General features: G+C 46.5%; 1 protein-coding gene across 2 annotated transcripts in view; it reads right to left on the bottom strand.

Annotated features, from left to right (window-relative positions):
• The window catches only part of SLCO3A1 (solute carrier organic anion transporter family member 3A1), a 288,987-nt gene that overhangs the window by 17,454 nt on the left and 259,176 nt on the right, over positions 1-12,357 (bottom strand). For both annotated transcript variants that reach the window (XM_044761768.2, XM_070495863.1), the window contains exons 8-9: positions 6,995-7,170; positions 2,557-2,621 (exon numbers count right to left, since the gene is read on the bottom strand). In XM_044761768.2, the coding sequence (XP_044617703.1) occupies positions 2,557-2,621; positions 6,995-7,170 (241 nt within the window). The remainder of the gene's footprint in view (positions 1-2,556; positions 2,622-6,994; positions 7,171-12,357) is intronic.

Here is a 12,357-nt window from a genome sequence, read left to right as displayed (position 1 = left end):
TTAATTAAAAGGTGAAACCGCGTCATAACCTTCTAGAGCAGAGTTTTCTAAACTCTGATTTCTGACCTATAATGGGCAATAAAATCAATATGGTGGGTCATGACCAACTTTTTAAAAAGCATGGCATAGAACAGAATAGAAAATATCAGAATGCATCATACATATCAAGGGTGGGTATTTTTTCATGAAATTTTGGTTTCCGCTATATCTATGCATATGTATGTGTGTACTGAGCTATATACTGTAAAACTTATCTCCTGCTGTGGGTCACAGTCACAAAAGATGAAAAATACTGTTCTAGATAATTCCTGAGGCAGACATACAAATAGTGAAACTGCTTTAGAGCAACATACAATGACCTTAACAGTATCACATTATACACGCTCTGTAATCCTCAGTTCTGTCTTCAGGTGTCCTATAATTTTTTCATTAACTTTCAGAAATATCTTGCAATTTTTTCATTTTGTGCTATCAAAATTATTCTGAAGGGTAGCAATTTTTCTACCAGCTATGTTGAGTCCTCAGCATCTTTTTAGAGGTGCAGAGACCTCTACAGCAACTCCACAGATGAGGGGCCCCACCTTCCCTGGTCAGGTTCGGAGAGGACTCCCTAAGAGCAGGGCTGTGCTCACTTACCTGGGAGTGGTCCACGGAGCTTTGAACACATTAGGTGCTCAATATACGTTAGTTGGTTGAACGAATGTGTATGGAGAATGGTTCCACCGTTTTCAGAAATAAGGGTCCCCAACTTGCTACCTGATATTACACATTCATCTATCCATCCATCCACCCAAATCAGGGTGAGACTGGTGGGCATGCTGACACACGCATATTCTACCCTCCCAGTGATAAGAGAAAAAAAATCAGCATAATTATTACTCTGTGTGGTTACAGAGTTCTACAAGCCACTACAACGTCCAGGAAGGCCTAAGTGTTTCATTTGAATTACTACTGAACTTGTTTTAACTGGGTATCTTCACACCCAGAGCATTTCTGTTTTCCACGAAATTGAAATAAGACAAAAATGACATTTAAGTTTCCCCATGTGTACCAACACACATGGATCGACAGTGACTAGGGAGATTCTGGGGGCCTTGTGCGGGCACAGCTGGAAGGACTGCAGCAACTCACTGGAATAATTCCAAAATAATTATTGGAATTATTGAAAGGGAAGTGAGGAGGGGCATAGGCCGTGTATTTGCCATTCCCCAGGGAAGACCTTATCTCATTAATGGATCTAAGGGTGAATATGTTTCTTCTTTCATATATCAATTACATCGGAATTAATCTCATTATAAAAGTAATAGACAAATACATTCATTAGAAATCTTAAAACAAATTTAGAAAATACTTTTCCATAATTATAGATACAGCCCTATAACGATGTTTCAGTCAATGATGGACTTCAAATACGATGGTGGTCTCATAAGATTAGTGCTGTATGACCTAGGTGTGTAGTGGGCTATACCATCCAGGACCTTGTGTGAGTCCACTCTCTGATGTTCACACAATGACAAAATCGCCTAACAACGCATTTCTCAGAACTTATCCCTGCCATTAAGTGACACGTGGCTGTACTTTAAAAACATTTGAGTAGACAGTATATTATAGACCACCTTTTCCCCCCTCCACATATCATGTGCCCTTTCCAAGTCTATAAATATTTTCTTTCCAGAATTTTAAAAGGGAACATAAATCCTATTGGGATTATAGACCATAATGGATTTAACTAATTCCCTGCTGTCGGATGTTTGAGCTGTTGCCAATTTTTCAATTTTACAAATGTTTTTATAAACATCTCTATAGCTAATTCTTTGTGCTCATCCACGGTTACATACTTGGAATGAGGAATTTTATTTTTACTCTAAAAATATAGGCCGTGAGTATTTCTCTTTCCACATTTACCATTTAATGTCCAGTAAAGAGGACCACTGCCCTATTATTCAAGGAAAAAAATTATCCTATTTTGATCTTGGCCTTGACAGAGGGATGTTCATAAAGCAACAGTGTGGCCTAGGGGGAGACTTAATGCCTTCTATCCAGAGCAAACCTTGGAATGTAGGCTCTGGAACATGAAGGTCAAAAGTGCCTCATCCCGGAAATCCAAGAGAAAGAAACTAAGTCAGTTTGGAAAAATTTAAAGCGTGTGAAGTTCCCATTTGCGAGGCATTGTGAGAACGCCTCTCTCTCCCAGCTGGCGGCCCCATAAATGAAGCATTTCACAAGCTGCTCATGGGTTGCTTAATGAGGGCGCCGAATTGCACCATCAAATTTTTTTCCCTTTGGTGCCATCACTTTTCCTCCTTATGCTGATGGAATTCAGGGTGGCATGAAGGCAGGGTTGATATAAATGAAAACCGCGATATCCAGGTAGTTGCCTGAGTTTAAGTCTAAACTATCAGCAAAATTTACAGACTTAAAGTTTCTCTTGTTTACTAATTTCATTTTTTTAAAAAAAAGAGAAACTAAAGAAATGGCATGATTTCGCTGATATTTACTCACCTGGTCATGCAAGCATCCAATTCATTATTGAGGGAATAAAGAGAGAATACGTACCCAACAGACGAAGGAGGAGAAAAAGAACTCCCAGGGCGTAAGACTTGAGCTCAGGGCTGACTGTCCTACACACAAAGAGATGAAGAGGGGAAAAAAAAGATCCTTATCACTCCACTTCAATTAACAGACCCCAGAGTTATTCGCTACTGTCCATCAGAGCCTGGCTTTAGAAAATTATTAATAGTTTTGGCGGTTTTTTTTGCTTTCTCTGCCGAAAGTCTGAAAAATAACTACAACTGCAGTGGCAAGATAATTTTAAGAATTTAACTGTGTTTTTTAATAACTGGAGCTAATCTTGTCATTGGAAGGACGGAATGCAAATTTGGTCCATAAAGTCTTCATTTAAAGGCATTTTGCTTTTGCCAGGACAGGGACACATCCTAAGCTGAGAGGTCACGTGTATCAGGGAAACATCAACTAGGAAGACCATTCCCCTTATGCTTCATAAACAGCCAAGAACCCTGAACACCTTTGTGAAATCAACCTGACTAGCATGGTTTGACACCGTGCATGGACCACTTGTGAAATAATCCATCTAAATCCAGTTTGAGTACCTTTAAAATTGGAAAGGTACCTTCATAGAGTCATGGTTCTTTGTTTTGAACTGACTCAATTTCCCTGGCTTTGGTTCACCCAGAACAGTCCCTTAGAATGATCTTCTTGCACATTTTCTAGAACACTCTCAGAGTGCAACATTTTCTAGGATGAGAATGACAATGAAAGAGGTTTGGAAATGATGACCGATTCCAGGTAGAAGGTCCTCACAGCTGGTAAGAGCTCTCCTTTGTAATACCTCTTACTCTTGGAACTAGTATTTATTCAATGCTTGTCTTGTCTCATTGAGGCCAAGGACTTCTTGCACCTGGTTGATCATCAGTGCAGGGTGTGGCACACAGCATGTGCTGAGTGAATGTATAGGCGGGTGAATGGATGGGCAGACGTCTCCTACTTATGACCTGGGGTGGCCTCATCACTAGCGTGGTGGTGAAGGAAAGTGAAGGGAGAGATGTTTGACTGTCCACATGCACATGTGCTTCAGGTCATCCTGAACACCACTGGCAGAGAAGCTTCCTCTTACCCCATCCCCCTCATGAGTCCCTAGGGGAGATGGGGAGGTAAGTACGTAACTATGCCCCCTGGAAGGACTTGGCTAGGCCTAGAGACAGTCCAGTGTGGCTGAGCCTTTGGAAACACCAGGAGCATTTCAGTGTGGCTGAAAGACCAGGAAGACCCACGTGATGTAGGAAGGACCTAGGCAATCAATTCTGTAGAAAATAAATGTTAGAAACAAAGTTACCAACAGGATGTTAAGTCCAATGGGATGCCCAGTACATAGGATACTTAACCTGTCTATGGACTTGGTAGCTAGAATAATATTCTTAACCGACCCCAGGGGTCATTCATCCAACCATCCCATGGCATCCATCCAATGACCTACCACCTGGTTTGAGCCTCAGATGGGCACATCTTTGGCTTCTCGGTATAGAAGGCAAAGAGACACTGTCAAACCAAAAGGACATGGAAGCAGTGTTCACAATATTTTGCCCTATTTCTGAGATTTTCAGGGAAAACTAAAAATGTGTTATTCTTGGGGAAAATATACATTTCTTCTCAATTATAAAAGTACAGTATAGGTAAGTAATCCCAGGGCAGCAGGTCAAGGCTTTCACTGAGTCACGGGGAAACCACTCTCTGGCTGATTAAGCCAGACACCTGCACAATATCAATGATGAGATCAGTGTTTCTGGACAGAAACATGATCAGTTCTCTTTAGAACGTGGATGTGACAAAACCCAAGTTCTTTTATGTTAGTATTGGGTCCATGGTTCCAGTTTTTGCACATTCATTTGAAGGTACTGACATGAAAGACCCAATAAATAAAGGCAAATTCTCCTTATCAAGAAAACCCACTGGCATAATGAACTGGAATATTTATCACTTGAAATTTGATTTCCTTTTAGCTATTGTCACTAGGAATAAAGAGAACAAGGTGCTGAGATCCCCCTTCATATCCTGTTGGGAAACTGGTTCCCACAGGAGGAATAATCCTTCTCAGGTCTAGTTATGGAGAGATGGAAGGCTCAGGTCTGAAGGTTCTTGAAAGTTCTGGGCAAGGCCAGGGACGGAGTCTTAGCTCCACAACTTACTGGCTGCATGAGCTGGAGAATGCTGCTCACTCACTCTCTGAGCCTCAGTCTCCCCCTGCAAATGAGGGATGCTAATAAAGATGTAAACACAAGAAGTTGTGACGAGAGCCCAGCAATGGCACCAGGGGCTCAGTGGGTGCTGGCTTGTCCTCTTGCCTATGGACCTCCCGAGCACTGTTGCTGGCAGGTACGCTCCTGTCTGGTGTGAGAGTGAGAATGGGTCCACTGCTCTGGGATGGGGCAAGGGCTGGTGCACATCTGGGCTATGGCCCAGACTGCCTGTGCCCTTGTGCCTGCCTGGAACACCTGTGATGGCAAGTTGGACTCGGACGGTGACAGAGTAAGTGCTACCCTGGCCCTCTTGAAAGGCACGTGTGAGCATGTGCTCCCGCAGGCCCAATGGAGCACCCAGCTATGAGGTAGACCAGGCCCAGCCTAGGTCATTCAGGCCATCTGGTGCTGATCCATTTAAAGGGAATCAAATATTTCCCGCAAATCTCCAAGAGCTGTTTATCAAGCTGTGAAACTGGAAGTGATTAAGATTTCAGCCGACTTTCTGTGTTGGGTCCGTCAGTGACAACTACTGAGCTGGGTTTTTGCAGAGGAATCACGGGGGGAGAAAAAAAGGAATCGGGGGGAGAAAAAAGAGGACAGGTCACTGCTAATGGTTGCGAGGGGCACTTTTCCAGCTTCTTGGTGCCTTTTGTGTGTGACTAGCATAATATAACTTCATGGGAATTTCTAATAAAAAACAAACCACTGTAATGCAGCCACCGCAAACCCATGTCTGAGATCTGATGGTTTGTCCATATGCATATTAGATATAATCATCCTCCATACATAATTTAAATTCAATAGTTCATTTCATAAACACTTGTCAGATTCTTAAGAATTTTCATTATTCCACCGAAGTGTGGTACTATAATTTAACTCACTATTCCAATTCAGGTTTTTCTGCTATTATAGTTAACATTGTAATAAAAATCTGTCTGCATTGAGCTTTTTTTCTTATAGAGAAGTATTTTCCTAAGTAGCAAGGGGCAGGGTTACCACATAAAAAATCTGAACATTTTTATGACTCCTGATTCACGTTGCTATATTGCTTTTTTGAAAGGAGCTATAGACTTTTCAGCACCGCCAGCAATATGTGATTTGACCTGTTTTGCTGCAGCCTTGCAAGCACTGGGCGTGAATTTTTAAAATTTATTTTTCAAATTCAGTAAGTATAAAATGGCAATTTGCTATTGTATCCTTAATGCTTCTACACATTAACAAGGCTTTGCTAATGACCTTCTGGAGAACATAAGTACCCCATATAAATCCTCCTCCTCCTCGGAAATTCATAACAAAGACGTGGAAAAGCAGCAGGCACGGCGAGAAGAGAGAAGCTGGATAAGGCAGTGGGGATGTGCATTTGTACAGGGCACATGCAAGCATTTCATTCCTACTTTTATTCCCAGCGCTTGGGATTGAATTGGTTTGTTTAGATAACTGCATCCCAGGAAGGTGGGTCTGTCTGTGTCTGGGGTCACTTGCTCTGGTTCAGATGAATGCTGGGGGATGGAGCAGTTCCCTTCTAGCTTCCTCGCACAAATCTAGATAACTCTGCACATGTATGAGTGACTCAGAATATTACTCACTAATTCAGCTTTGAGGCAACTCACGTGCCCCCAGGTCAGGCCCTGAGAGACAAGGAACCACAGAATTATGGATGCCACTCTCTCCAACTATCTCTTTGTACAACAGCAGTCACTGCTTGCCTTCCACGAGTCACTGGGCATGGCATTACACGCTCCACAATAACCCCTCACATCTCCACAGCGTTTGTACACACATGGTCTCGGAGGGACCCACACCCTGCTGGATGCAGGCAGGACCAATGATGTCACCCCCAGCTCCAGATGCAGCAACAAGTCCAAGGGAAAATCTGCCCAGGTCGTACCGCTAACTGTGGCTGGGCAGGGGCTGGACGTGGGGACTTGGCTAGTCTAATGTCATTTTCATCTTACTCCAACAACACCATTCTCTGCAAAAATCAATGCAGGACCACAGTCCCTTTCAAAATCACCTGCAGAGTGTATTCTCGGGAGGACTTGAAAGCGTAATCATCTCCCTTGGGCCCTGCTTTCTCCTCTGGGTGTGAGGTCCCGATCAAGTGTAATTGATTCCTATCGGCCTAGGGAAGCTGCCTGCAAGGCTCAGACCTGAAGTTCTGCTCTCCAGGACTGCAGACACAGCCAGGCAGGGGGAGAGGCGAGGCTGGGCTCTCAGGTCCCTGGGGCTAAGCTTACCTGATGAGGATGATGACTGAGGGCGTCTGTGCCATTGCCCCGATCATGCTGCAGACACACATCACGCACAGAAAGGTGAGAAAGGCCTCTTGGCACCCGGGACTGGGGCATTTTCCGGGAACCACGGTGGCGTTCTCAGGCGGGACGGTGGTGAGGCACGCACAGCCCGTGAGATTCTGAAAGGGAAGCGTTCAGCCCTTTTAACTGGGGGTGTCTGCAGTTTCCAAACCCAAAACCATCCATCAGCTGGAGCTGTTCATAGCCTAATTCTGCATTCTGTAGCATTCCATTAATTAGGCCTGAATAAATGAGTTAGCTTTTTAAGAAGGCTGCAAAACACACGCAAATAGAGGAATATTTATGGGAGGAGAGCCGATTCCCTGTCTCCCGTGTATTTCATCAACATGCTCAGGAATCCCTCAATAAGCTGTGCTGCAGAGAAATGTGTCCCCCCAATACAATTAGAGAGGAAATTGCATTTCCACAATATGATAAAACATTGCCAAATTAACACTGTAATTACTTGCCAATTTGTCCTCTTTTTTTATTCAGTTATAATTACACCCAAGTGTGTTAAAAGAAGTAAATCAGGTAAACCTGCATATTGTTACTGGTTCCGTGCCCGATGTGGCACTTGGAACAAAGGATGTGCAATGTCATGCACGAAGTCCTTGTGCCTGTGGGGCCACGAGATGCGGGAGCTAACGGGAAAGTTCTTGAGTGGCTGAGAAAGAGAAGCCAGGGAGCTTAGAGCAGACTGTGAGCCAGCCAAAGCCCAACGAGATATATTTATTAATATATGATCAGAGGAGAAAGAAAAGCAACTGTATTCCATTTGATCTTCTGGGTGGATTCCTGCCCAGCCGCCCCTGTGCCCAGTCCTCGGTTCCCACGCATAGTCCTCGCTCTCTGGGGCAGGAGGACAGGCATAGTCCTTGCTCTCTCTGGAGGGGTGGCCGGGGGGGGGGGGGGGGGGATTTCCAATGGCAGAGGGAGGAGCAGAGGCTAGGAGAGGCAGTGCCCAGCGAGCGCCAAGCCAATTAAGGCTCGATAATAATAGTGCAGAGGCCTCTAATGAATACAAAATGAAAACAATCATAAATGATTCATTGCTTTTTTCTCCAGGTCGTCTTGGCTTTCAGAGCACACGCCGCCGATGTAAATCCTCAGGAGGGCCAAAGAAATCTCTGGCTTCACGTTTCTCCTCCTTGGGCCGCTCTCCCCACATCCTCATCCCTCTCCCTTTCCTCCCCGCTCTCCTTTCTTTTCTTTCCCCACAGAATGTACAGATGGGGGTTTGTTATCCCATAAGGCTACATGGGATGCTTTCGGGCGCGTCCAAAGCCTTTATGCTCCCCCTCCAACAGGGTCTCCCTGAATGGCTGTGCCCCGCACTGGGGCAGTTGCCCAGGATGCGGAAGTTGGGGGAGATACTGGTGGAGCTGGACCCTTTGTCCTAAGTAGTCTGCCCAGAGCGGGACCCTTTGTAAATAGCCCAATTATACCACCCAGGGGAGGTTATGGGAGTTCTCTGCACGCTGCTGAGGCCCTGCCCCCTGCCCCTTTCCATGTACCTCTGCCTGAGACTTCCTAGCTCTTCTTCAAAACCTAGTGCTGAAACCTCCCTCTGCCGGGCCTCCCAGGCTCCAGTCCCCTTCTGTGAGGCCCCGTGAGCCCAGTACGTCTCTCTGCGAAGGCACGCTCCACACCCCACTGCAGAGGCCCTGCCCTGATCCCAGAGGAGACCTTGTGCTCCTGGGATAAGAAAATGTCTTACGCATACCTCACTGAGCATCCTCTCGTAGCACAGCACTGAGACACGGCAGACAAAACTCAGCAGACGGTTTTAGAATGCATACAGGAACGAGTCTCCCTAGGCTTTATTAGGAAGCAGGTCTTCTCCCAACTACGACTTAAACTGCCACTTCTCTCCCTGCCTGGGAGAGGAAACTGCTCCCTCCTCCCCAACCTCCACCTCACAGCCAAACTTTTCTAGCTGTTTACACTTGCTACCTCCATTTCCTCATGGGCCACGCTCTCACCTCACTCCAGCTGGCTTCTGTCCCCACACCCATGAATGGATCATGCTGTGCTAAGCTCTCCAGTGGCCTCCATATCCTGACCCCACCATCCATTTCTCTCTTACTGGAGCTCCCAGGAGTGCACGCCCGTGGACCACTCCCTCCCTGGCTTCCAGGGCTCCACTCTCCCGGTTTCCTTGGTTTCCTTCTTCCCTTTCCAGTTGCTCCTTTTCCACCTTCACTGATGGTACCTTCTCCCCTTTCCTACATTAAAATGCTGGTGCTCCTCAGGGCCCTGGTCTGGACTCTCTTCCCTTCTCACTCTGCACTCTGCCCTAATCTATGCCATTTGTTTCACCATCTATGTACCCTCTGACGACTCCCCTAAATTTAATCTCTAGCTCATATCCCTTCCAGACCCACGTGGTACGTCCTCGCCTAAGACTCTGAGCACGTTGACAGATCAACACTGAATCCAGGAACAAATGCCCTGTGCTGGATTCTGTGCCATCAGCCTGGCACTACCGTCCCATGCCCTCTCTTCCTTCTTTTCTTTCCCCACAGAACGTACAGATGATGGTTTCTGGGAACTACTTCCCCAGAACTCCCTTCCCTGCATGGATGAGAGCTGGACAGGAGGGGAACGTGGGAGAGATTTAGAAGGTAGAAGTGAAGCAGAGGCCATTACTCTCAAGTCAGACATGGGGATAGACATACTCAGAGGTGTCTGCCTATAAGGTACCAGTCGGCCCTAGCACCCCTTTGCATCCACCCTCTTTTCTGCCGACCCTGCTGACGACAGAGGCCCGTGTCCACGCCTACTGACTTGGCTGCAGGCCCGCTGGCATGGTTCCCCAGATCCTCCCCTAAGCAGCCATATGAATTCAGCCTCCTGGGATTTTCCCACAAGCCCTGACTTACTCACCTGAGCTGGTGCTTCTGGTGATGTAATAACTGTTCTCTGATCCTTCATCTCACTTCTTCCAGATCTTAATTCCCCAACTCCTCCATGTTCACGTAAGCTCTGATTCCTATACTAAACCATGAATTTCCAAAATACTTGTGGGTGCTGTTCTCCTGACTGAACCCTGACAGATACACAACTCCTGGCCCCAATCTCCTTTCCCTCCACATATCTTGCCTTAGAAATGGTATCCTAGGAACCCTATAGAAACCAGGTGGTAAATCTGGACCGCCCCTTACTCCTACGTCAAATCGATCTTCCTCATGACTCTAAGGCTAATGAGGACTGAGACCAGTGTGGTTTTGCTCCCTCCTTTATCCCCAGCTCCAGAGGACAGGGCTTGGCTCATGATAGAGATTCAATAGCTGTTTATTGAATGAATGAATAAATCCTCAAGTCCCATTCATTTCACCATATCCCAAATTCCCTCAAACCCTGCCCTAGTTCAAACCACTCCCATGCTTCTCTGACTCTTGCAGCAGCCTGTGAGGAAACAGAGATTTGGGACTGGGGACTTACACCCACACGCACTCACAGAGTACTCAGGCTTAAATGAGGCCCAGGCCCCTCACGGATGGCTATGGCCTTGTTTAGTCAAGTACCCTAGGAACTCACGTAGCCTCTCAGGAATGTGATGTGAGTATTGAGTGAGTGATGAGAGCCAGAACCCTGTGAATGAAGCGTGTGATGGTGAGTTTTGTTCAGTTCAATAAGTAATCTGGAACTGGTACTTACTCCCAGCCCTAGATCTTTGCCCCACCCCTAGGCTATGGCTCAAATGCATTACATTTGCTATAAGAGGAAACCGCCTGGCCCCTCTCTGCTCTAGGAAGTGGAAAACCACCTCTAAATGTATCCACTCTGGATGAGGTGTGTGGTCATGGCGCTAATGGAATGGGATAAAAACGAGACATCTTCATCTCAGACCATGGCTAACACAGTGATCGCGCAGCCCTGTCTGGTCTGGGTGAGGCGAATGTGTTCAGAAAGCCAACATCCGCGAATGGAGCGAGTGGACATGGCAGGATCAAACTGTCGTGGGATTTGCAGCCAAGACAGAGGGGAAACAGGTGAGAACACACAAGCTAGGGACAGGACAAAAATGCGCTGGGGCAGCCCCCACCAACCTGACAGGAATGAGGCATCTGGGGTTATTAACACCAGAAGAGAAGCGAGAGACGGGCATGTGACCAGTGAAGATGTCGGCTTGCTGGCGCCGAAGAGAAAGGTTGGAAATGGATGGATGCCCTAAAGTTTCTAGATGAATCTGCATTTATTCATTCAGATTTAATTTATTCAAGAAAAGCCGTGAACGAGGCTGGGGAGGAGGTAAGCCAGAGTAATCTGAGCAGAGACTTGATGGGTCTCCTTTTCAGTTAGAACAGCCCATCCGACACAGTGAACAGGAACCACCAGGCAGTCCTGCAGCCTGAGGGGGAGGCTGGGATGTTCCTGGGACCCCTCCAGCAGAGAATCCAAGTGAAAGTGCTAGCCTGCAGTCATAAGGCCAAGGATGGGGAACATCCTTTATTTGGGCTGAGGCAACACAAGAGAGCACAGATGGACCTGGCTATTGTGCTAGAGGAGCTGTGGGGACTCTGGGTGCATAAGGCGTTTGTCAGAGAAGAAACTTCCACACAGGTGTCCGAGTGTGGCAGGAAGAACCATACAGTTTTTCTTCCCAGGGTGTGTAATCAGAAGAGATGACTTTCCACCAACAGGGTTTCATACTACCATCCCAAAGGAAAAGGAAGCAGAGGGACAGCCCTTCAGCTGCTATTAAGTGGGCATCTAAATGGGAACCCCTAGACCAGCAAAAGCTCTGAGCAGTAGGAAGTTTGAAAATAGAGAAACTGAGTATGAGAGAACGATCACTTTAGTTAAGGACATGATAGAGGCTGCGATTCTAATTCTCATCCTGTCTGTATACAATGGTACTGTCTTGCCTGACCAAAAAGCAGATGGACCACAAAAACTGCCTGGAGATCCCACGGCCTGAATGAAGTGGTATGCCCCAGTGCTTTCCTGGGCAGCCCCCAATATGCGTAACTATTAAGAAAGAGCACCAGGCTCCAGGAGATGAGCTTATGATCCCTGACCTGGCAAATATCCAATTTTCCATCCTGTTTCAAAGGAATGTCTTCCCAGTCAGCCATTCTCTGGATGGAAATGCAGTCCCCGCTGCTTCCGTGAGAGTTGAGTTCTCTGCCCAGTGTCACACATCAGGCGGCAGGACCTAGTTTTACTGGAAGTAAGTGTTCCCTGATATCTCATGTTGATAATCAGAGGACCGCTGTGCTCACAGAGGAACAGGCCTGACAGGCTTTGGAACCAGTGGTGACTTAGAGGACAGAGTGAGACTGTCTTGTAAATTCGAC

Source organism: Equus asinus, chromosome 2, assembly GCF_041296235.1.
Source record: "Equus asinus isolate D_3611 breed Donkey chromosome 2, EquAss-T2T_v2, whole genome shotgun sequence".
Taxonomy (NCBI): domain Eukaryota; kingdom Metazoa; phylum Chordata; class Mammalia; order Perissodactyla; family Equidae; genus Equus; species Equus asinus.
The sequence above is the reverse complement of the archived record's forward strand: the minus strand, read 5'-3'. Positions and strand labels throughout refer to the sequence as shown.